This window comes from Manacus candei, unplaced genomic scaffold, assembly GCF_025592945.1.
Source record: "Manacus candei isolate 608988 ecotype Guabito, Panama unplaced genomic scaffold, ASM2559294v1 h1tg000015l, whole genome shotgun sequence".
NCBI classification, from domain to species: domain Eukaryota; kingdom Metazoa; phylum Chordata; class Aves; order Passeriformes; family Pipridae; genus Manacus; species Manacus candei.
Window position 1 is genome coordinate 15,365,597 of NW_026138063.1, and position 24,912 is coordinate 15,390,508.

The following is a 24,912-nucleotide window of genomic DNA, read 5'->3' on the forward strand; positions in this document are numbered from 1 at the left end:
TTGTGCTACTTATTTTTTAGGTATAAAACAATACCTTTGGATGCTTGGCATGTAGAAATAACCCACAATAAGATAACTAAAATCAACAAGAGTGCATTATATTTTTGTGGATTTCCTACTTTAAAGCACATTAAGCACAAGGTAAAAGATACCTCTCTTCTGACGTTTCAATTGTATTTAATAGATAACTATGTAAGAGTTCAAGTTTTATGTGCTGTTTTGTTTTTACCCAGTTCTATCTTAGAAAAAGTGGTGTACAGGTGTTTCAGCAAAGCAGCCATGGAGAGAACATGATGTTAGAAATCATAGCTGATGAGAACTCCAAAGATCAGGTAAGCATTCAACTCCTAAAAAAGACCAAAACCTTACAAAAATCCAAAATCAACCAACCAAACAAAAAAACCCAGACAAAAACCTTGTCATAAAAAGACTGAATTAGGTAAATATTTAGATTTGAAATGTTGGTTATTTATGCCTTTTTAATAGTGTACTATATAAAGAAGAAAGCTTATAGAGTAGTGATGAAAAAAATTTAAAAAAATTTAAAACCCAAGCACTTCTTAAAAAAGAATAGTTAAACATATTGAATTTAAAATAATATCTTTAGATTTTTTAAAAAAACTTTGTTTAACTAGTAATACTTGATGTCAAACCAAGCTGTATGTATGAGTTGTTAAAATTTGATTAATAGGAAGGAAGGTGGTACCCAGCTGTATACTCCGGGCCATAGAGTTAATTGCATGAGTAAGAACTCTGGAGTTCTTAGCTCCCAGCACAAAGCTGAGACCATTAGGTGGTCATATATTTATATGTGAGAGTATATATAAGTGTATATTCTCAGTATATATTTTGAAAGTACCAGCTGAATCAGTTCACTGAAAAAACCAATGGTACTTGTTTGCTCTGAAAGTTTTGTCGACTGTTGGAGTCAATAGTAAAAAAATAATGTTTGTTAGGATTAAAATGCTAAATTTGTGTAGGAAACAGTCTAGAATTTTGGGTATCTGCTGAGAGATTTAAATTTATCCAGGCTTCACAATATGAAGTGTCAGTCTCCTTAACAGAGTTTCTGGCATTTCTCTGTGGTAACCTTTGGATGTCCTTGGGTAAGGAGTTGGTAGCTGACTAATTAATGGTATAAATGCAGTCTCCAGGCCAGTGCTGTTTGACTTTTGTGTAGCTGAGTACATAGACACTTTTTCACTGGCCCCTTTTCAACAGCAAAGCAGACTTAACACTTTCCACACAAATGGGGCTGTTTGATAGAGGAATTAGAGGGAAGAGTCAAGGTAGCAAAAGACAAATGCAGAAAATAAAAATGTTTCAGAGATAAATAAAACCAGGAAAGGAGAGAGGAGGGAAACAATGTGATAGAATCTTACAGTAGAGAGACAGAGAGAATGTGTATTTAAGATACCTGGCAAGAAAAATAAGCCAAAATAACGTATCAAAAAATAACAGAAACTCATTAGAAAACCCACAACATAATGTGAGATTAAAATTACAGATGCTACAAAGTCATGACCATAAGTGCTGTTCCTTTATTTCAGTGAGGTACAAAATTAAAATCTATGGTACAAAATATTTCTCTAATCTCAAATTGACATTTTGATTTTTGTATCCCAGAGACAAAAGTGGTTCTAAGTGATTTAACAAAAGTAGTACTCAGCCCATATCAGAAGTGTAAATCAGTCCAGATCTTACACATAACATATGCAACATGCAAAGAGCAACATTTCTTATCAGGTATTGTGTAATCTGTATCAAATATATTTTCATAAGATAAAATGAACTCTTTATTCTGCAAGAAGCCTGGTTTTTATCTAGAGTAATTTTTATTGCAAAAACAGTTTGAAAATAGTGTAACAAAAATCTTTTAATACGTTAAACAATTAGTAATAGGAACTTCTGGTTTTTTTCAGATGGTAGAAAATGTTGCCAGTTTGATACTTGGAAAGCGAGTTTTTGTTAACTGGCCCCACCTTGAAGAAGCCAGAGTTGTTGCAGTGTCAGATGGAGAAACCAAGTAAGAGCTGTCTGATGCAGAGTTATTTGTTGTCTTTATTAGTTTTCAAATTAAGTTCCTTGGGCTGTACATGAAAATGTCGGTTTTATTGTAATGCTGACAGCAGATTAGTCCAGATGTAGCAAAGGCTGCTTTGTCTAACATTGTTCTGAGGTTTGTTGGCTCTGTAACAGTTCTAGTCCTTCGCTATTTTGCTGTAGTTGTAGAAGCTTGGGAGAGCTCATTCTTAATTTTGAGGGAAAAATGCATGGACAGCAATCCACACAGAGAATGTTTCTATGCAACCTTCCTTTCAGCACATGTATTTTTGATAAAAAAATATGCTGTGTGGCTCGTTGTGGAAGGGATAGAGAAAATGATGCTGCAAGTTTTCTCCATCCTTAACAACTAATTTCTGACTGTTTTAAGTTTTGCTCATGACAAGATGAATCTTCTTTGGTTAAATTCATACCTGTCATAATATTCTCAAGGTTTTATTTGGAAGAACCACATGGCACACAGAAGCTTTACATGGGAAATGCAGTGCCCCCAACCAAAGTGGCTTATGTTGGAGATAAGGAACAAAGCATGTGGGTAAAAGAAGTTCAAGGCATTTCAGAGCAGTAAGTAACTTTGAAAATGAAAGTGTAACTTGGCATTTTATATCTTAGCTGTGTTTTGTTGCTGTATTACAGACCTAAGCAGCATAGAAGAGCAGCACTTGATGATAAAGGTTAATTGAGTCTGCTGGAATTTTAAAAAAAACAACACAAAAGAGCTTGTGTTGAAATTTCAGAATATGTGGAGTTGGTCCCTAGGTAATTAAAGTTAGATGCTGTTACAAAAGAACTCAAGTGAATGAGGTTTAGTATTTACTCTCCCTCTCAATTTTCTGTTCTGGTGTTAGTAATCTTCAGCTGTAGGAAGTACATAGAATGAAGTTATACAGTATCAATTGGCAACTCAAGTAGCTCAGCATTTGAATACAGCTCTTGCAGTTCTAGAGTGTGGGTGCTCAGTGGAATATAACTGAGTTACAGTAGTTTGGCATTTTATTATCTGTCATTTGAGTTAAATGCCATAATTAAACCGACCCCTTCCACTGTAAAGATAAAATGTGCTTCAATTAATATACTTAACTTCGTAGTGATGGCTGTGCAATAGGGGGTAAGCAGTTGGTTAAGCCATTTATTCTGGGTATTTTTTGTAAAATAGGAAGCAAACTATTGGAATCCTCTTTTAAAGAGGGTTTTTTTATTTTATTTATTTTTACTTCAATACTTGGTTCAGTTCTGTTTATTGTAATCAAACTAAATGTTCTGCTTTGTATGCAGCTACCAGAGAAGAAAAGGAATAATTATCCATGAAACATCAGTAGTTGTATATGCTCAGTTACTCACTGGGAATAGGTATCAACTGAACCAAAATGGAGAAGTTTATTTGGAGAAGCAGTGGTCCAAGCAAGTTCTTCCTTTTGTTTACCAAACAGTTGTCAAGGTAAATATACGAGTTCAGTGTCATCTTCTTTCAATTATTTCGGATTCAGATAATGTTTTAGAATAAGTGTCCATTTATATGAACTTTTTTATTATTCTGTTGGAACTGCATGATATTTGAGATTATAAATTTTGTCTTTTTCATGTAGGATATCAGAGCCTTTGACTCTCGTTTTTCAAAGATCAGAACTTTGGATGATTTGTTTCCTCCTGGAAGCACAGCCTTCATGCTGGGATCCCCTTACTACGGCTGCATGGGAGAAGTTAGTTCCAGTAATTTAATATTTTTTTCCCTGTAGATTTCTTCATTTGTAAACCTAAAATAGTCTAAGATGTTGTGTGACAGTAGTGGTAGTTTGCCAGCTAAAATTTTGAATCTAAGATTCCCTGGTGGTTTAGTCAGAGGAAGAGGGAGGGAGTTCTGTTTTCCCTGTCATTGTTGCTGGCATAAGAGTAAAAAGCATAGCAGGAAAGCAGGATTATTTTTGTTAATTCTTGGGGATAATTTGCAATACATAGAGTTCCCATTTTGTCCTGTTTTCAGTCCTGGACTCCTTTGATTTAATGCTGACTGATTGCCTCTCTGAGGATGCAGTGTACAGGCCAGGGCAAGGTGATAAATCCCAAAGTATTTCTGTGCCTACTGCAGCAAAATTGTTGATCAAGTAGACTACAAGGTCTAGTCTCCAAAGGCTGCTGGTTTTGAATAGCATTTTTAATGTGTTGTGTTTCTCTCCAAGGTTCACGATTCCCGTGATGTGATCAGAGAAGGCAGAATTCGTGTAGTTTTTAACATTCCCTGTGAGCCCCAACTTGATACTTTAATACAGAACCAGCATGTAAGTGCTTCTGCTTTTCTAGTAAAAGCTTAAACCACGTATCAAATAGATTTTGCAAGGGTAAATGTCTTTAAGGGATGCTTCCATATTATTCATTTGCCCTTTGTATAAAAATCCTTATCCTTCAGGAATTGCCAATATTTTTTATTTGTTTGTTTTAAAGAAATATTCTGTGAAATACAATCCTGCATATGTTTTGGCCAGCCGGCTTGGAGTAAGTGGATATCTTGTCTCCAGATTTACAGGGAGTATCTTTATTGGAAGAGGATCGAAGAAGAAGTAAGTTCTCTTTGTGAATTTTGACAACTCTGCAGAATTTCTGCTGTGTTTTAAGTGCATACATCTTATCAAGTGTATGCTATTTTATGATGTGAAACCTTCTTTAAAGTATATTTGCTGTAAACTAAATTGATATGCAGTGTTTTTCTCTCCGATCATAAATGTGTTTTTACTTTCTGTTTGCTGGAGATATCTGTTTGCTTTATATTGTAGGCAGATATAAAACTGATTTTCCTGGTTCCCTGTTTGCATAATTGAATTAGGAGTTTAAACTGACTGTGCCACACTGAGAATAAAAAAGTGAAATTGGGATCTAATTTACTGTACTTATCACTGCTAGTATAAGGGGGTATTAATTGTACCTGTAACTTCTTTTAAGAAGTAGTTAAAACTGCTTAAAATACAAAAGGGAGGCAATCCATATAGTCCTCTGAATGTCAAAATTATGGTTTCTTAGGATAGATCTCTAAAGATGTTTGATGCATGAGCATCTTCTTGTGATCTAATGTGTACATTTGTTCCTTACTGGTTGCTCAAGGACATTCTTCTACAACTTGGTAAATGCCAGGTAGTTTGTGGTTGATTAGATCTCAATCAAAGAAGGGTAAAATATTTCCTACCCTCCGTTGCAATAAAGTTTGGGCCCACAGGTGGTCAGCTACCATAGCACAGCTTTTGGTCTGGAACATTTTTGACACAATGCTAACAAGTAAACAATACAATTCATTTAATTTTTCTCTGGTTTAAGGCTTAGAATGTATGTTTATGTGGGGTTTTTTTAGTGTATGTACACACACGTGTTACTGCAAGTTAATGAACTTTTTCTTGCTTCCAGTCCTCATGGAGATCACAAAGCAAATGTGGGGCTAAACCTGAAGTTCAATAAGAAAAATGAAGAAGTTCCTGGCTATACCAAGAAAGTTGGAAATGAATGGATGTATTCCTCTGCAGTAGAACAACTACTTGCTGAGTATTTAGAAAGGCAAGTATTGGGTATGAACTTCATCCAAATTATCCACCTTTGTCTCAGTCTTTGGATTTTGTCCTCTGGTCACAGTTCTTCTAAGAACTGTTGAGTTTGGTTTTGGAGATTGCTTGATGGAATTTCTTTTATTCCAATTTTCTCCTTCTTACAGTCTCTTTTTCCAAGGAGAATCATATTTTGGGATAGAGTAATTTTGTTAACAACTTACCTTTGACAAATTAACCAAATTAAGTAAAGAATAATTCATCTTGGCTCCACAAATTCTGAAGCCCATCAGATTTTGTTTTGATGAGGCTTTTTCTGTGGTCTGTTGACGTGAAACAAAAGTTATCTCCCATTTATTTATTTTTATCAGGGTGCCTGAACTATTTAATTATGTAGCCAAGAACAGCCAGGAAGATATCTGCTATGAAGATGACATTTGGCCTGGAGAGGATGAGAATGGGTAAGCCATCTTGCTCCTTTTTTTTTCTAGAATAGGGAGAATAAACATGGACAGTTTTGAAATTGGTAGTTTTGGCTGCTTTGTAACTGAAGCTTTGGTGTTCCTTAAGCAGCATGATTCTTCAGCAATGACTGAAAAAATTACCTGAATGCTGGACATTGCAGTTGTGCAGTGCAAGTGTCTGTTTCAGACTCCAACCTCAAGTTCAGTAAATGTAATTTTCAATGGCTGCATCATAATTCTTGCTTTTAAAGTAACCCTCAGTAGACACAGCTATGACTAGTCATAAAGATAATTTTTTGTCAAAGGAACCAATAATTGTTGTAGTTGTCTAAAATCACTTTGAAAAATAACTCTTACAGAATTTAAACTACTTTGCACATTTTTAGTATCCGTTTAGTCAGTTCCATGGGACACAAGTAGCAGCCTTGGTTCCAGACACAGAGTGGTCACATGAAAAGCTTTAATTATCAGCTGGTAGGGCCTGTCCACATGCTCCAGGTGGTAAGTCTGTGTGACACTGTGCCCCACAGGACTCTTGACAGGTGGATATACCCCTGTGAGGCTCTTCTCTTAGAGGAGTCTCAGGTTTGTGCTCCATTTTACCAGACAGACTTACCTGTGAAGTTCTTTCTTACAGTGTTGTGAGAAACAGCTGGTCACAGAACCTGTAATCACATGTGGACATGGTTTTTTGATTGGATGTAAACATAATTTGCTGAATACTTTTAATTGAAATGAATTTTTTTTTGTCTGAAACAAAACTTTAGGCTATGGTTTTGAAACAGTATTACATGATTCAAATTATTTTTTTCAATCCCTGCTGTAAACTCGTACAGAGCTCTTAGGTTCTGTTACTTTATGAATATATACAAGCATTGTGCCTGTATCATATACATGACTGATTAAATTAGGGAACGTGGTAAAATGCCTAGTTTATGCACTTAAATGCACTAATTCGTGTCATTTTTTTATTCAGAGCTGAGAAAGTGCAAGAAATTGTTGCCTGGTTAAAGGCACATCCTGTGTCTGCTTTGTCTCGCTCATCTTGCGACTTGCAAATTTTGGATGCAGCCATTGTTGAGAAAATTGAAGAAGAAATAGAGAAATGCAAGGTATGCAGCTTAGTGTCATTGTGAGCAGGGGTGAACAAAAAGCAGCTGCTCATTATCTTCCCAGTTCTTGAATTAGAATAAAACCATTGAAGATTACTTCTCATTCCAAAGAAAAAGGATACAGACTGTAATGTAAAATCTGAACTTGTAATGTGAATTATCCCAGAAATTCAGAAGAGCTCATTATTTATCTTTGTAATTGGCTCACTCTTTTGGGGGTGATTTAGCAGCAGTAGGCTGTCCTCTGAACTGTGCCTTTTGGTGGTTTCATAAAGGAACACGTACCAGTGTATATATATATATATATATATTCAGAAATACTAAAGTCCTCCTTTTCTAAGTACAGAAGAACAGTCCCAGATGTTCTTCCCTTGCAGTTTCTCTTTGGTCTGCAGAAAATTAGAAAGTTGTTTTCCAAAGGCCACAGTTGAAAAAAGTGGGCAAGGAAATCACTAAACTAAAAGCTAAGGGCAAAACCACATGAAATAGTGGGCTAATTTTTTTGAAATAACTTGCAAGGGCATCTTAATAAAATTGATGTGAAATCTGGAATTAGACAAGTAATGCTTTGGTAAGAAATCCACCATGTTTAAAAACTGGGCTTATTTTAAACACTTCCTGAAAGCTGTTACACCATTATCTAAAAGAAATTAAAAGAATTCTGCATGATCTTTTCAGGTGGTTTGTTTTACCTGTTCCAGTGCTGATTCCTACTCTGGTTTGTACTGACTTTCTGTTCCTTTTCTTCAGCAAAGAAAGAGCAACAAGAAGGTGCGAGTGACTGTGAAACCCCATTTGCTGTACAGAGTAAGTGATGGGAGAGGAGGGGGTGGCCTGGGGGTTTTGTTTTCTTTGGGGTTTTTTTCCAGAAAGTTTGCTTTATATTTTGCCTCAGGTACTGTTATAAATGCATTTTAATTGTAGTCCTTCTCCTTTTGCCTACACTAACACAGTCTTTTGGTTCTTGTCAGCCATTGGAGCAGCAGAAGGGGGTTGTTCCGGACCGGGATGCCGAGTACAGGCTGTTTGACCGTGTTGTCAACGTGAGAGAGAACTTTTCTGTTCCAGTTGGTCTTCGAGGTACCATTATAGGAATTAAAGGAGGTAATATTTTCTTCATGATTGTAGCTATATAACAGCTCAGCCAGTGATGGGAAAGCAGCTTCAGAACAGTGTTTTGCAAAATGGTTGTGAACGCACACAGACTTCTCACTCTGCAGCATATACAACATAAAACCATTAATGAACATATTTACTGTTTTGAATTCAACCTACAGGTATTCTAGTTTAATTTCATGTGTTACACAGCTATTCTTTGCATAAGAAATTACCTGCCCTTTGTTCCTTCTTAATATGAATAAGAAGTTCCCCTTTGTTCCCTCTTAATATGAAGAGGACAGATCAAAAATGGAACAAAATTAAGTTATGTAAAGATATGAGTGAAATTAAGAGAAGTAGACATAAAAACAAGTGTTAACTTTAATAGTTACATTAAACATAAAACTTTATCAAATATGATTTGTCTTAAATTGTTTTAATTTGAATTTTTTTTTTTGTTCTGTCATACTCCATTGGCATGGATTTATACCTTCTTTGACAAGAAGATAAACCATAAATCTATTTCAAGTAAATAAAAGGATTTATCCACTTCCACTGAGTAGCAGTTTGAGATCCAGTAATGTAAACTGTTTTCTTACCTGGCATTTCAGTATTTGCTTTCTCATACAGTTTGCATCTAACAGAATCTCAAATAGACTAGACTTGGGTGCAGCTTTTCTCTCTGTAATTACAATATATTAATATAATTTTAAAGGAGTATTAGTCTACCATTATGCAGGAAGTTAATATTAAAGCTGTTGGTTTCTGACTACCTCAGTGTAAAAGTGACTTACATCTCTGTGGCAGTTTCTGACAGCTGTGACATTCTGCTATAAATTGCAGTTCTATTAATGCACACTGGTAAGATGTTATGCATGGTACATTTCTGTTGAAACTGTATCTTCAAGGGCAGACATACATGACTTTGAGAAGCATTTTCAAATTTCTGTTAATGAAATGACTCAGGAATAAATTGGGATTTTCATGTTAATTTTTGGTCTTTTCGTTATTTATTGCATAACCAATATAGATGTTTACAGAATTTAGATGGAAGTAACTAAGGTACCCTATATAGGATGACACTTTACTTTGTTTTCTATAGCTACTAGAGAAACAGATGTGCTCTTTGAAGTTTTGTTTGATGAAGAATTCCTTGGAGGCCTCACTATAAGGTTTGTGCAGGGGGGTTCAAAGTCATTTCATGCTATTGATATAGTTGCCTTTGGTTTGGTTGAGTGTTTGTAATGCCTCTTCTTAAAACTTTGTTTCTTGATAGTGTTGGTCAGTTTTTATTTCTTTTGTGTTTCTTTATTCTCCTTGAGTATGGATAATTTTTATGAAGCATATTATACAGTGGAAATGCTCTTTAGGCCCTTTCTGGTGTATTTAAAAACTTCTGATTTGTAGAAAGCAAATATGAACCAGCAGAATAAAGCACTAGTTCCAAGTGTCTTTTTAAAACAAATATGTAGAAAAAAGGTTATTATCAGTATGTCTTCAACACATACATTAAAAACCAGTCAGTAGGCATCTGCTCTTCTGAAGGAGAGACTCTGTAGTAGTTGATACTTAGGCATTGAATTCCAACCACCATTAAAAACCTAAACTGTTCTTCAGGACATGGAGGTGCTTTTGTTTTAAAAAGTGTGATAACTCCTCTACATTTAAGCAAACAGCTAAACTTCTAAGTGCACAAATTTATGCAGCAGGCTTCATTTTACCCTCGTTGTTGGATAAATTAAGGTTTTAATGACAGAAGTTAGAGTGGATTCTTACCTATTCCCTGCATTCACAAAGCATAGCACAAGTGTAGCCCTTGCAAGAGCGTGTCCTGTAACACAGACAACATTCAGCATTCAGAAATGCTGCTTAAATTCAGTTTATAATTCTACTACTGCAATTTAAACTTCAGTTTCATTTCTGAAAAGGAAAAGAATATTGTTTACTGGTTCTTAATCTTTTACAGAAATATTTACTACAGAACTATGGTAAACCGATTCACTCACCTTTAAAATTTCTTTAAGCTCACCACTGAAGGGCACAATCTAAACTCAGAGTGGTAATTACTGTTTGCTGGGTTTGACAGCCAGAGGCCAAAGGGGGCAGTGCAGTGGGATTAAGGTTGTGTATAATGCTGCTAGATTTCAATATTGGACAGTTTTCAACCTCTGTTGTTTAAACTCATTATCTTTTGGCAACAATTAAACTGTGTAAATGGTGTAATTTACTTTTCTTAAGGTGCTCCCCTGCCAGAGGTTATCGCCTGCCATCAAGTGCCTTAATTAACCTGTCTCATGGTAGTCGATCAGAAATGGGAAATCAAAAACTGATGGCCATAGTTAAACCTCAGCCAGCAGTGAATAACTACAACTCATATGCATCTGATCTGTCATCTGTATGCTCACAAAAAGTGCATCTGGGAGGCCTCAACCATTCTCCTCGCTCCCTTTTTGTTCCTACTCAAGTAAGACTTTTCTTGCATTTGTACAGAAATGTTTTTCCCTCGAAGCTGAATTATTGACAGGATTGTCTTCACTGGCCCAAACAAAATTTAGTTTTTGTGTCAGTATATTAGAAGTAGGATAATTCTTATTTTGGAGAAAATAATTAATCCAATGATGAAAGGGACTAAGATTTCCTATTGACAGTTGTTTTGCTTTGAGTAACTCCAGTTGCATTTCTGAGAGACAAATACTTAGTTTGGAGCATTGACACCACATTTGGTGTCAACAAATAGTGTGTTTTGGGCAGAGATGCAGTTATTTCTTTAAAGTTCTGTTCCAGTTAATGCTTCCTGTAGGCCAAGTTTGTCCATGCTCAGAAAAAGAAGACATGATTTCCCTATTGGTTTTACTTCTTGGTTACAATTTACTTTGAAACTGCAATAAAGGAGGAAAAATTATAGGTGAATTGGGGTTCTTAGTGGTTTAATGAAACTTTATGTTCTTAGTAAGTGTCTTTAAAGCAAATCATCTTAATTAGTAACTTCATGTTGCTATAGGGGTGTTTGAGAACAATTGTCTCAAATTTTTTAAGTCTAACCAGGAAAAACTACTTTCCAAAAGAAAACTTAGGACAACGAAACACTTCTGATTTATTTTTTTCTCTCAATAACTTAGCAACTGAATGGAAGACAGCATTACAATCTCAAGACTGAAAATCAGGGCAACTCACCCCAGAAAGGATCATTTCTGAGTGGCAATCAGAAAAATAAAGTGAGTGTTCTGATTCATTTAGTACTGGACCCAAATGTCTCTCTTTTGACCCTCTGTTTAAGTGGGTGTCCTTTTCTCACGATTAATAAATAGCTTTGTTTTAGTATTTCAAATGTTTTAGTCCAGATACAGAGTGGAGCAGAACTGGTCTCTGTTCTTGAATGGCTATAATATCCTGTGTTATCCTTGGTTAGATATTAGATTTTCAAAAGTGTTTTTTGCATGTCTGGGCTTCAGTTCTGTGGTAACATACCTGTAATGGAATGAAGCAGTTGAGCCTGATTGATAAGGCCTTACGAAATAAGTCATTAATAATAAAATCTTAGACCACTACGAGTATGAAAGCATGCTTTTGAAACCTTTCCGAATTGTTATCTGAGTTTAATTGTACTTGGTCTTCTTTCCTGTGTTCATAACTTGAATTAATAACTAAACAACATTTTCAGAAGTGATTCTTGGTAAAAGTTGCTGTACAAATGCAACTTACCACAACAGCTTATTTTATAAACTAATTACTTGCAACTTGTACTGGTGTCATTATGAAAATATCTCATCTGAGCTATGTTAAACTTGGACCTTACAATTTTGGAATGTCTTGGTATATGCTTAGCTGTTCAAAAGCTGAATTTATAGCTGCTGAGTTTGTTGGGGATCTTGTTTCTTATTTTGTCAGGCACAGAGTAAGCAAGATGATGAATTCTGCAGCATATGGCAGTCGTTGCAGAGTTCTGGGAAGTCTCATCACATTCAGCAAAACATGCATGAGAAGGTTTGTATATAGACTTTAAACAGATCCCTGGGTTCAAAATATGAACATTTCACATAATTTCATATATCAGTTCATTATATCAGAAAACTTTTTAGTTTATGCTACAAATAAATCCTCTGGATCACAGTATTGTTACACAGAGCATACACCACTCTGGAAAGAGGTGATTGTATGGGGCTGCTTTCTAAATGACAGAGACGCAGTTTTTTGGTTAAGCTTTGTTGTTTGAAATCCTAGAGTGCAGTTCTACCTCAGGAAATCAAGCTGGGAACTGGCCATCAGTTTTATAAGCCAGGATTCAACGACAGCAGCTTTAAATGTCAGCAAAGAAAACAGGAGCCATATAAAAAATGTAAGTACTATAATTAGAAACTGTTTAGGAAAACTACTTGCTTTATCTGATCTTCATTGAAATGTCTGTTGAGCTTTTTGGCTTTCTGTAGTTATTGACAGGAAACAATTTATTGTAGTTTTATAAACACTGCAGTGCACTTGTTATTGTCAGATGTCCCTGGTGTCCCTATTAGATTGTTCCGTCCTTAATCCTGAATGTCTTGGACATTCTGTGTTCTATTGACTCACTGCCCATCTGATATAAAAACAAAACAAAAACCCACACAATGTGGTTTTGAAAATTTGCTTGTGATCCTATTAGTAGAATACAAAATTAGACATATTGTTCCATATGCTTAATTTTATTTTATCCTAGAAGAAAAGCATATGCCAAATGCCCTATAAAGTATGAATTAAACATTTGATAAAACCATTCAAATTAATGGAACTCTGTGTACTTGTATGGAGTTAATATTTTTTGAGTCTTGATTAGTATTACAGTTTTTAAGAGTGTTTCAAAAGAATACATTCTTTTGTAGTTAAAGAAGATTCCAAAGTTACAAGAGGTGAAAATCAGCCACATAATAAAATATCAAACCAACAGGTAATTTTGTCTGTACTGAGTAAATGTGTTCCTTTCTTGTCATTTTACTCTGATCTGATTTGTCATTTTAGATTTGCCTTTAACTGGCATCTTAGTTGATTCTTTTAATAGGTAAACTTTATTTTTGAGGTTTTTATTCAGTAGAGATTTTACAGACAGAATATGAAAGTGTGTAAGATGTATGATCATAGCAAGCTATTTTGCTATTCCTCTCAGACTCTAAAGCTACACTGTAATGGGAAAACAAGGGCTAGGTTTTCAGTAAGCTGAAATCCTCTAAGGATATTAGCTTGTGAAAGCTGTTTGCATAACATTCCTAATATGATTGGGTTATTACAAGTAATAGAGTATTCAATAATAATCGCTGCGGTTTCTCTCAGAGTTTTGCAGGTGTGAATAAGTACAATGTCAAACTTCTGAAAAGGAATGAAAATCCCACCATGCCTGTAATTCAGAAGGCTGCAGTTGATAGTCCCTGTACAGGTGGAAAGGTAGGATCTAGATAGTTGATTTTCTTGTGCTCTTTGAATAACTTCAGTTTCCAGTCCATTTTGTTCGAGTTGTTCCTGGTCACTTGTGTGCAAATTCATGTTTATAACAGAAGACGAACTTGTATAACTTTGACCATTCTTTAAATTAATTCTCTGTTCCTCAATACTTGCATATTTTTAATATGCAAACCTTGATGCAGTCTCTGGGTGTCTGTTCACAGAACAAACATGACTCTGACCTGCCCAAGCTAAGAGAAAAAAATCTGAATGAGAATAAAATTAACCTCAAATTAATATACCCTTCCTCTGGCATCTACTTGTAAATATACTAAGTTGATATACCTTTTTTCTTTTTCAATTTAAGAAGGAAAATGAACTGGAAAGCCTTCTAGCTTCTTTGAAAATTTCCAAAGAAAATGAAGTGCAGACTTGTTCTAAGGAAGCAAGAGCTACAAATGAAGAACATCTGTCACCACAGTCATTTGCTATGGTCTGTATACTGCAGGAATCATTACATTGCAGTTTTGCATCTGCTATCTTAGCATCAATGCTTCTATTTAAAGAAACTCCCTGAAACCTCATACTGCTTTCTAAAAACATATTAATGAGTTTTTAATTAGCTATTCTCAAAGAAAATTAGCAAACACATTTTTTTATGCTAGGATGCTGTTATCTGTGTTTTGATAAAGTGTAACTGACTGCAAAAGAACAATTCAGATTCTGTTACCAAGTATGATATTTAGTGTTAAGAAGGTCATGGTGTCTGAATGCCAGCACGTCCCTGAGTGGTTTATTTTGTTTTTAAAGAAAGGAACACGGATGCTCAAAGAGATTTTGAAGATAGATGGCTCTGATCTGGAAACAAGAAATGAAGTGAAACCCCAAGTTAATGATGTTCCTGCTCCCTCTAGTAGACAGGATTGCCATGGAGCTGCTGTGCAATACAGACCAACAAAAAAAATGGGTATGTTTAGCCATCAGCTCATAGTTCAGAGCTTCACTTTGAAGTGACATTTTAGAACACACCTTACAGCATAGTACTGTTTTTCAAAATGCAGTTAACGTTCATCTTTTTTTCAGTTTTACTTCTTTAAATCTAAAATACTCTTCATATATAGTTTCCTGTCTTTTGTTAAACAATAGGAAAAGACTAGGGAAAAAATTAAATATACTTTTTTTTTTTTCTTTTTTCCTAATAACCAAGTTGCCATCCTTTCTGTGCAGGAAATGCTTGTGATACAGCTTTTTTTTTTCCTTTTCTCAGCTGCTTATATGAACAAGCCTTATAGCCCTGGAGGCCCTCAGAACACACCAGCAATAGAAACTGGAGGTCACCCTTTCGCTTGTCCACAGCCTGCACTGTCCACTGTTTCTGAACTGTCTCGTATTTGTTCTCTTCTTGGAATGTCACAACCAGATTTCTCTTTCCTAAAAACACCACAGGTAAAAAGCTTTTCCTGCAAAAGTTCAACTTCTCAATTTTTTATCAACTGTCCTATATTAGATATTTAGACTGACCACTGAAATACATCAGAAAATAAACCTTAACTCCCTCTGTCTTTTTAAAAAACAACCAAGCAACCAAATCCTCTGTTTCTGTCTCACGGTTTGTCAGCAATATAAATTCCCTCAGAAATCTTCTGTCATTTTTCTAGACCATGACAGTTTGCCACATCAAGTTGTCGAATGGTTTGTTGGTTCACGGGCCTCAGTGTCATTCCGAAGCTGAAGCGAAGGAGAAAGCTGCGTTTTTTGCTTTACAGCGTCTGGTGAGGATGTAAAGAATCTTTAAAAATCTTTGTCTCTCTTGCATTGCATCTGTTTGTAACCCTCTGGCTCCTTCTTCATAGAGTTCTATAGGAGTAAACTTTGCTTCACCTCCAGCAGTGTTTCCAAATTATCAACCACTTGGAGTTCCTGTACCGCCTGGATCAATTCCTCCAGTATTTGCACAACCCCCTGGTAAGTATTTGACTGGAACCAATTTCAAATAATATAATGATATTCTGTAACTGTAGCAGTTCTTCATATGAAAATGAATGTCTTCCAGAACTGCCATTTTTTGGTCTTCATGTATGTGCTTGTTTGTCTGAACTGTTTTGAAAACAGTTCATGAACCTCCTCTCATCAATATGCAGATGAATTCAATACAAAGAATTATGTCTCTCCCAGTTATTTCTTTTCCTCAAGAATGTATTTATCCATTCAGTCTTAGGTGCTTTTTCCATTTTGGCTTTTTTTTCCCTTTAAAACAACAGAATTAGTTCAAAGCTGCTATTCATAGTCCAGATTTCATAAGAAGTGTCTTCCATGACTTTCTATGTGGATTCCCCCTCCGCCCCCATAGTTAATGTTTATCCATGCATTAGCTTTTATTTGATTATAACCAACTTTCACTGAAGTGCTATGTCACAACCCTGTTGTACACAGCCAAACATGAGCATGGTAAGTAACCCCCCCAAAAATTGCTAGAAGTCCTAGGGCTTTTTCTGGCTCCCAGCTGTTTTGTGTTCTACTGAAGCTCACATTCACAGCTAGTAATTAATGAGTCAGTACAGTTGTAGCATCCTAGAAACCCACATGGCAGCTGCTACATCTCTTTTCCCCAAGGTTTCTCTGTTGTTGACGTGTTTTTAAGGATGGCCTGAGCTTGCAGCCTTCTGCTAATACAGTTCTCTCTGCTGAGGATGTGAAGATCTGTGCTCTGTGCACTTTGGAGTGCAGATGCCATAACTTAGTGCTCTTAATTGTGCTGTCATCTAGGTGTAGTTCTGTAAAAGCAGAGCTGTTTGTTTGGTGTGGGGGGATGATAATAAATACTTAGCTGTTTTGAAGTAAATATGAAGAATTATGAGGCTTTACTGGAAAGGTAAACAACATGAAGACAAATGTAGTTGGGTTACTCTTGGGGAGTTTGTACCCTCTTTTTTGGGAAAGTGAGCTAAAAGTTCCTTGTTTTTGTAGCTAATATGATGCCTCTTCCATCATCTCATATGTTTGGTCCAGTGTCCTGGGGAACTCCAGTGCCTAAGCATTATTATCCTGGCTCCTATCCAGGAAATGTGTCCCTTGCAGGAACGATACCAGTTGGTTCTCACAACCAGTTTATACCTCTGCAGGTAAGACCAGCACGTTTGTCTTAATATGGTATTTTTGTAAAAAATGTGCCTACGTGATGAATGCAATAACACCCCCACTGTGAAGTACTGTTTGGTATTAGAAAATTATTTTAAGAAATTGCGTGCATGTTTTCTGAAAGTGGAATATTTTTTTGAGAATGCATTCTGTTAAATAATATTTATTTAATTTAAAGGTAACTAAAAAAAGGGCTGCTAGCAAGAAAAACTTTGAACTCAAGGAGTTTCAGAGTTCCCCTCAAGCTGCACCACTAAAGAATGAACAGCCAGTGTCTTCTGACCACATTCAGCAAGATAGTTCTTCAGCTCCTTTAAAATCTCCTCCAGCTGCTCAATCCACTGTTTCATTTCAAGACAATGTGGCTACTCCAAGTGTTCCTCATAACAAATCAACACCAAACACTTCCAGCAAGCGAAAGCCAAGAAAACTGGCTGTCAATTTTGGCGCACCAAAATCTTCAGAATAAATATGGTAGCTAGGTGTATTTTATCTTTAACTCTTCCCCCATGTTATGTTCTATCATTTAAAAAAATCAGAAATCTCTATTAAAAAGACCAGCCACTTTAAGTATAATACAGAAGGAAATACATTTTATTTGCTATGATTTTCAGGTTGTCATGAAAACTCTAAAAATTATGTTAAAACTTATTTTTATTTTCACTTAAATTAGCAAGAGCCAGGAAATGCTGAGTTCAGGTTGCCATGCCCTCCATTGTGCCTAGGTTTCTAAACAGTGGCTTACAGACTCTATGGGGTAAGCAGCAATAACAGTGGCAGCCTTAACTCGGGATTGCTCTGCTCTTGGGGAGGGATGTGGAGCAGTAATAAGTTGGGCATCTAACACTTTTCAGTGTGACATTTTGTACTCTAGCTTATTTTTAAATAGTCTAAGAAGACAGAAAGGAAAAGTCATTTAAATGCAGCTTCTATATTGGCTCTCCAGGTCCATCTGAGTTGAATCAATGTGACTCAGAGCTAACTACAGTGTAACTGCCAAACCCTCTCTAAGTACGAACTGCTGGCATTTGTGCTAGAGGGCAAGGGCTTTACAGCTTTCAGAACGTAGGTGTTATTGTGTGTCTGGTGTTAGAGTGGCAGAAAGTGATTGCTGATGCACAGTCTGCTCCAGGAGATTCATTTATAGGATGTTATTGAATAACAAAAATATATTTGCAAAGTAGAGACCTCTTTGGTAAAGTACATTTAACTTTTTTAATCTATCAGTTTCATTTTTTTCCCCATGATAGAATGACATAGTTATCTACTACACATATGGATAGCTTCCTAAATGCTAATGATATCCTGATTTTTTTCTAAACTGTAGATATGGCCAGAGTTTAAAGATGTCCATTTGTGCCAGATAGCTGTCAAAGTTATGTTTACTTAGAGTCCTTTTCTTCCTTTAATAGTCTGTGCCCTGAAACCTTCTCTATACTAGGTTATTTTTTGTTACAAGTTACTTTTAATATTTATTTTTTAGTTTTGTGATAGAAGTTCTGGGTGGCAAAATTGAATTATCAGAAACTATTACTATTTGTTCCATAAGAATATTGAGACAAAAAGTTGAATTGCATTTTTGGACAGAACTGTCATTAGTTCATATAGGAAAAAAAGAAGGCTCAAAGGTCCTTGTACTATTTTTAACTGACATATACCATTCTTATGGACATTAATGTGAAATCTTTAGTCTAGGAAAAAAATTGAAACTCTGGTGCTGCTTACTGACATGGATTAAATTTAATTTTTCTTCTTTATTTTAATATGTTCTAGAGAAAATATTTTTCCTCTTAAGGCCCAGGAAACAGAAATAAAGCATACTTGAGTGATTCATTTTGTTGCTTCCAAACAGGTTTCATGCTGGATCTGCAAGTCCTTAGACTTTCTTTCATTTGTTCTTTGCCTCCGTTTCTGGTGTAGTATCAAGTTTCACATTGTTACTGTGTTATAGGATTTTTTAATTATCATTTCTCCGAAACAGCAGTATTTGTAGAATAGCAGCAAGCCTATAAAAAGGATCACAGAGGCAAAAACAAGGTTAAGAAATTTTATATCATTTAACTTAGTATCACAAAACTATAAAGTCTATATGTAGTCTTAAATTACATTGATTTTGTTGTTCTCTTTGTAGTCATCTGGTCTCAAGAGGGTTGGAAGGGAAAGTTGTATTTTTTGGTGATTTATTGTCATTAGCAACACGAGACCGACATGATGTTGCCATTTGAGAAGTGGTAATGTGAAAGTTAGTTATGAGACACAGGTGTTAATCCCCCATATCCCATGTGAATTATCAGGTCATAAGAGAAAATACCTGTTTAGAAATTCCCAGGATGGAGATGAGACCGTGTTAGATTCTTTCATCACAGAATTTTGATGTATCTGGATAGCCAATTTGTGCAGAGTTTTTAGAAACAAAGTTATGAAGGACACTATACTCTTGCCAGTGAACACAGCAATTTTTATTAATTATTCTACTTCAGACTAAGATTTCTGCTCCCTCTTCAAGTGGAATTGCTTTATGTAGTATATATAGAGGTTAAACACTTTATTCTGTAGCTGCTGCATATTGTATTAGTCCCTGATTTTTAGTTGATCTCTTCTCTGATACCACCTGCCTGGTGCCCAGTTAATTACAGTTCTACATGTCCTGGTAGATGTGACATTGCATTGATCTCTGCCATGTCCCCCATGAGTTCATTTTTATATTTTAACAAGGTTGTTATGTTTAATTCATACAGATATAAATTTAAGCATTTCTTTTTCTCATAGATAAAAAGTATTTTGTAAGCACTGGAGTTTTTCATTAGATCTTATACAGAGCAGTATTTTACTAAAAAATCCAAAAGGGAAGACTTTTATGTGCGTGTTTTTGTAGTTTCTGATTTTTTTAAAATAACTTTTCATTGTTTATCTGCCAAGTGAAATGTTTAAAATTTGCATATAAATGGATACAGAATGTATTTTTTGTGCTGTTTAGTGTTAAGTGTGCATTTGCAGATTTTTAGCATGTAGTTGCACAAAGGACTGTGCAGAGATATTTTGAAATATGAATATATGCTACACTGAAGGAAAAACATTCATAAAAGTTAAATGCTATATAGAACTCTAATGCAATAGAGTAATTTTATAAACTGTGTCTGTGTCTGCTTGGATTAAATATTGAAACAAGAAACATTACCTATTTTCACTGTTTTATTTCCAAATACTGTATGGGAACTGCTGTATGCTCCAACCCAAAAGTTTAAGATAGAAATTAAATCTCGTGAAGCCCAATTTCTGTGATTCTCAGAAGTAGCACCTGCCCTCCTGAGCTGTTTCTTGATGACTTTCAACTATAACTGAGATAAAAATACAAGGTTTTTTTCAAAAGGGTGTTGGTCACATTACAATTAAAAGCATTCAACAAGATACTGATCTTCCAAAGCTTCTTTGCCCTTTGTCATCAGTTAGATTAAAAATTTAAAAAAGCTATAGAGAAGTCAGTAAGATTACTTTCCAGTAAGTTCAGTTCTAGTGATTCTGAACAAGGTGCAAAACCAGCTGATGGCTGAAAAATAGGAGAAGCCATGGTTACCAGGAAATATTTGACTCTATTGCTGTACCTGAAGTAAAACACTCTGCTGAGACTTTTGCTAGTTGTTAGGATCTGTCTTTTGCCAACTGCAGCACCAGCTTTTCATGTAGAGAGATGTTATTTTTTTCCTGTAGATTACTGTGTGAATTAGCTTGTTTAAAGCAACTCACACAAAGAATGGAGTGTGCTCTTGGCATGACCACCTGCTGCAACTTTGTGTAACTGTGTGTGCAACGGGGTGTGTCTGTAGGGAACGCTCTGGTTGTGTACTCACTCAGGTCATATTGCTCAATTTGAAGATCCCAAGATACAATCTTGCATTTCTTAAGCTCTCTTTAAATTATTATTCAATGAACTTTTAAGTATTGCAATTACCCTGCATGGCAAGTTCTGCCCCCTTACTTTTTTCCATATATAGCATTAAAGAAAATAAAAACAAATAAAGGGAAAACTTGAAAATACATTGGTTAGTGCATAATAAATCTTTTGTGGATGCTCCCATTCAAAAATTAAGGGACTTCTGTTCAATTTCAGAATTTCAGAATTGATCTGAACTGTACAGGGGAGTGAGGACTCTCAAAGAAGGAATTGTTACTTACAATAAGGATGCTTTTTATTCTTTTTATTTGCAATGTGATCTCCATATGTATTCCATAATCAACCTTCCTTACTACTGAGAGACAGTTATGTTCTTCTCTTTCTGTCTCTGGAAAAGGGGACACAGTGACACCAAGGGCATAAGGGCAGTCTGAATACACACTCTTGGCCAAAAGAATTCAAATTCAGGTGCATGAGGACCCATGACTATTGAGACTGTAACTGATAAATATTTTGAAGAATCGAATCTCATGAGGTAAGTAGCTGTTGTTTATTAACAAAAGAATCTGTGGTTCCAACAATGGTTCCTTACTGCTGCCACTCTTTGATGGGGTGCTTACTCTTATTTTTTTTATAATTCACAAATTTTCTGTTTTATTTTTGCTTTGAAAGGCAGTACATATCAAAGCAAAACAGAAGGAGTTGCAATGCCATCAAGTGCAAACACTAAACCTGATTCTATTACTTGACAGGACAGAGCAATTTTCATTACAACTTTTTTTTTTTCCCTGGTAGAACTTGCTCAGTAGCATCACTGCATTGGCAGTGTTTTATGGAAGTTGATGATCACACCTAGTCCTGTATTTTGTGTAACTGCAAGAAGGACAAAGGCTGGCAAAAAAACCCCAACAAAACCAAAGTGTAATTTCTGTGCAAGTAACAATAAAATTCAAAGTCATCAACTTTTAGCATGTTGAGGGTACACAGCAAAGCAAGAAGTGTGAGTCCAATGCAACTACGTGATCTATTTATGAGTAACTTAGCATGTTTTAGATTTAGCACTAATTTGGGATAGAAGGTGACATATAATGTTAGTTCCTGATGTTTCTTCCAGTACCTATTTCTTTGAAACAACTGAAATGTTTTGTCAGTCATCAAAACTTAACTCAGCAGAGTAAATGGAGGGCAGTGAAGGCTGCTGGAACCTGTGAGTTTACTGAGCTGCTGCCTTCTACATTTTCCTCAGTTTAATTTTTTTTCCTTTTTATTCCCTTTGCTTTCTTTTCTAATTTTTTTTGATGACTCTGTCATATTGAAACAATAGTTCTTAAGTTCTTTTTCATCCCTTTAGCCTCTAGTATATCCATTCTCTTGTTCTGACTAAACCTCATTGATGGGCATTTTTTTTCTGTCTTTATTTTTAGATTTTTTTTCCTGTGAATTTCTAGACTTGAAATCAATGTTCTTTTAAAGAGCTGTTCAGCCCTGAATTTTCTAGGTACAAATGACTGTCATATGTATATACACACACACATATACATATATACAGGAACTCAACCTCTGTAAGAAAGTAAGTTGTTCATTGTTACATCATTTTCAGTCCACATAATAAATCCTTAAGAGACATCCAGAGGATGATGGACATTATCTTGTTAATACCAATTGCATATCTCCAAATGTAGATATTCCTTAGGCTGGGTAAAGGTAATGGGCAAATAATGAAACACTTGACTTGCTTTGGTAGATAAATTCTTGGCTTAAAACTTGATTGTCCAAAGTCCCCCTCATTTCCTGTTAAAGGTTTCTTGTGTTGCAGAGCTGGCAGCAAGGAAGGCCTGCTTGTGGCTCAGGCACAGATTTGATGTGCAGTTCTCTATTGAAAATACAGGCTTAACCAGTCTCTTATTACTTGCTCCCACTGGGTCATGCCAAACCTTTTGAATAGCCACATTATGAACCATATCAAGGAATTACTCTGATTGGAACTCTTTCCCCTATGTTATTTTTCAGAGAGTTCATTGTGGAGCCCCAAGACCAGCTCTGTTGTTGCAGGTTTTGTAGCATCAGAGCAGGATGATTAAGCAAGAATGGAACTGCTTTAAGAAACATCCTGTGGCTGCCTAAAGCTGAAATGACACACAAATCTAATGTGATATATTAAGTCATGTCACTGTATGTGGTTCTGTCTGTTGACTGTGAGGAGAGGAGTAAATTCTGGCAGGAGTACAGGAGGAACTGCTGAGAAAGGGTCATATGGTAAATTATTGCAGCATTTGCCTCAAGATCATCACTTCCATTTTGGGCTGTCTGTTCCAGGTGAGGGTTAATGAATGATGGATGTGGGCTGCACCAGCCAGTGGAGCAACAGAAATTAGTGGGCTCTTTCTTATTTAAGTGCAAAAGGACTAAAGGCCCTGAGGTCAATGCTTTCATAATGTTAAAACTTGTTAAAAAGTAGAGCTAAGGAAATGGGTAAAACGGTAACTGAGTTTGATGAGGCAGTAGAATAGATGCATCTTGACAAAATACAGCTAAGGAAGAAAAGATAGAGAAAAAAACCCCTGCACTACAAGTTTTGTGTCTTGCTCTCCTAGATTTCAGTAGCTGGAATCCTGTTAGCAGTGCCAGTGACAGGTTTGATTGATTCATACTGGAAACCTGGGGTGAATGAAGAAGTTCCTACGTATCAGTCACAAAACAGAAATGCACCCTAGAATACCTTTATTTTAAAGAAAAAAAACTATCTGAAATACAGTTTAATTAATAATTTGGAAATTTTATTTAATAATCTGGTCCTAGAAAATGTCCAGACTGTCTCAAGATCATGTTTTCTTTCTGGCAATCCGGTCTGCTGGGTCTGTATCAGTCTCATCTCTCAGGGCCTCTGGATAACTCCCTCTTGCTTGGCATCATCCTCTAAAGTGTATTTCTTGCTGACTGAAACATGCTGAGTGTGATAACATTGCTTACAAATATTCAGTATAAATTACTCATGGTAGGGGCTTTGCTGTCCCTGCCAGCCATGTAGGATCTTCCTGACCCTGATGTTCTGATTGGTTTTCCTTAATAACTCTTTCCTTTGCTACAGCATTGGACAGGTCCTTGGAGTGCCTCCACTCCTTCATTTGCTTTGATAGTCCAGTAAAAGATAAGACCAGTCACGCTTTCCAGAGATCAAAGAAACTGAGGATTTCAGCAGAGAAGATGCAGAAGTACAGGACACAGCTGCTGCAGTGCTTGGTATGTGCCCCCAGGTGTGTCAGCTCTCTGCCTGGTGAGCAGTGAGGTGGCACCTGCATGCTCTCACTCCAACAGGAGGACACAGGGTGGTGGTAGAGGTTACACAGGCTCATTATCAGCGTTGCAGCACAGTATAAGAGGAAGGAGTCCATACATTTTCACTTCAAATTGAATGTTTCTTGTCTGTGCTAAGATTTACTTGGGGGTTTTATGAGTACTGGGGATAAGATTTTTCTCTGAGGGTGACAGAGGTTTTTGACAGGTGAAGAGTGTGTGGGAATGGTATTATTCATGACAAAATAACAGAAGCTAATGCCAGATAAGTCGTGTGTGGACAAGCTATGCATGTCTGAAAGCCCATTGCCTCCTCTATTGCATTACTTTTATCACACTACAAACAAAACAATAATATAAAATTTGTATTTCATAAGCCTCTCATAAATGAAGCAATTTTAATACATGCTGCCTATAGCTGAGATTATATATGCAGTGCAGTTTTGCAAGTTGGTTCATGTTATCTTTTTCCTCCATATACACATCTAAGTTCTTTGTTAAGATATTACATAGAATTTAAGATCTGCAAGAAGAAATCTGCTTACAGTCACTTCCATGCAATCAGAAGGTATGTATTTGTTACATTAAGAACTTGTGAAAGAAGAAAGTAACCTGCACCTCCATTTTCTTTTTGAAGTTTTGCTTAATCTTGCAGTAAGACAGGTCCCACTTGCATTGATACTGTAAAAACACAAAGGATATCTAGATGCATTTTCCAATTTTTTTAAGGCTTCTTAGTTTTTTAGTATTTGGAGAGATTTTAGCCTTTTATAACAGTTACATGTGTTGAATCTTATTGAGGGAGCTTTCTTTGGGAGTTTTAAATAATTATTAATATGCTCTTTTGATAAATTAGTTTGGAAGAAAATAGTCTTAATCAGATAATGAAGTGCTTGATACCTTTCTCTGACATACAT

General features: G+C 35.9%; 2 protein-coding genes across 11 annotated transcripts in view; both read left to right on the top strand.

Annotated features, from left to right (window-relative positions):
- Positions 1–21,306, top strand: part of XRN1 (5'-3' exoribonuclease 1) — a 35,265-nt gene extending 13,959 nt beyond the window's left edge. For 5 of the 9 annotated variants that reach the window (XM_051782023.1, XM_051782027.1, XM_051782031.1 and 2 more), the window contains 27 exons: positions 21–141; positions 234–332; positions 1,923–2,026; positions 2,497–2,628; positions 3,340–3,502; positions 3,651–3,764; positions 4,242–4,340; positions 4,504–4,619; positions 5,455–5,601; positions 5,960–6,049; positions 7,029–7,164; positions 7,915–7,971; positions 8,136–8,268; positions 9,365–9,434; positions 10,501–10,726; positions 11,382–11,477; positions 12,151–12,246; positions 12,484–12,598; positions 13,119–13,183; positions 13,564–13,674; positions 14,039–14,164; positions 14,482–14,638; positions 14,939–15,117; positions 15,330–15,443; positions 15,525–15,636; positions 16,639–16,793; positions 16,988–19,986. In XM_051782023.1, coding sequence (XP_051637983.1) covers positions 21–141; positions 234–332; positions 1,923–2,026; positions 2,497–2,628; positions 3,340–3,502; positions 3,651–3,764; positions 4,242–4,340; positions 4,504–4,619; positions 5,455–5,601; positions 5,960–6,049; positions 7,029–7,164; positions 7,915–7,971; positions 8,136–8,268; positions 9,365–9,434; positions 10,501–10,726; positions 11,382–11,477; positions 12,151–12,246; positions 12,484–12,598; positions 13,119–13,183; positions 13,564–13,674; positions 14,039–14,164; positions 14,482–14,638; positions 14,939–15,117; positions 15,330–15,443; positions 15,525–15,636; positions 16,639–16,793; positions 16,988–17,278 — 3,424 coding nt within the window. In that variant the 3' untranslated portion in view covers positions 17,279–19,986. Of the gene's footprint in view, positions 1–20; positions 142–233; positions 333–1,922; positions 2,027–2,496; positions 2,629–3,339; positions 3,503–3,650; positions 3,765–4,241; positions 4,341–4,503; positions 4,620–5,454; positions 5,602–5,959; positions 6,050–7,028; positions 7,165–7,914; positions 7,972–8,135; positions 8,269–9,364; positions 9,435–10,500; positions 10,727–11,381; positions 11,478–12,150; positions 12,247–12,483; positions 12,599–13,118; positions 13,184–13,563; positions 13,675–14,038; positions 14,165–14,481; positions 14,639–14,938; positions 15,118–15,329; positions 15,444–15,524; positions 15,637–16,638; positions 16,794–16,987; positions 19,987–21,067 lie in introns of those variants that run through there. The other 4 variants (XM_051782026.1, XM_051782024.1, XM_051782025.1 and 1 more) reach the window with 4 other exon arrangements.
- A 348-nt stretch (positions 21,307–21,654) lies between these two features.
- The window catches only part of GK5 (glycerol kinase 5), a 29,796-nt gene continuing 26,538 nt past the window's right edge, over positions 21,655–24,912 (top strand). Inside the window, exons 1-2 of one of the 2 annotated variants that reach the window (XM_051782051.1) lie at positions 21,655–21,908; positions 23,790–23,941. In XM_051782051.1, the coding sequence (XP_051638011.1) occupies positions 21,803–21,908; positions 23,790–23,941 (258 nt within the window). In that variant the 5' untranslated portion in view covers positions 21,655–21,802. Of the gene's footprint in view, positions 21,909–22,854; positions 23,018–23,789; positions 23,942–24,912 lie in introns of those variants that run through there. The other variant, XM_051782050.1, reaches the window with a different exon arrangement.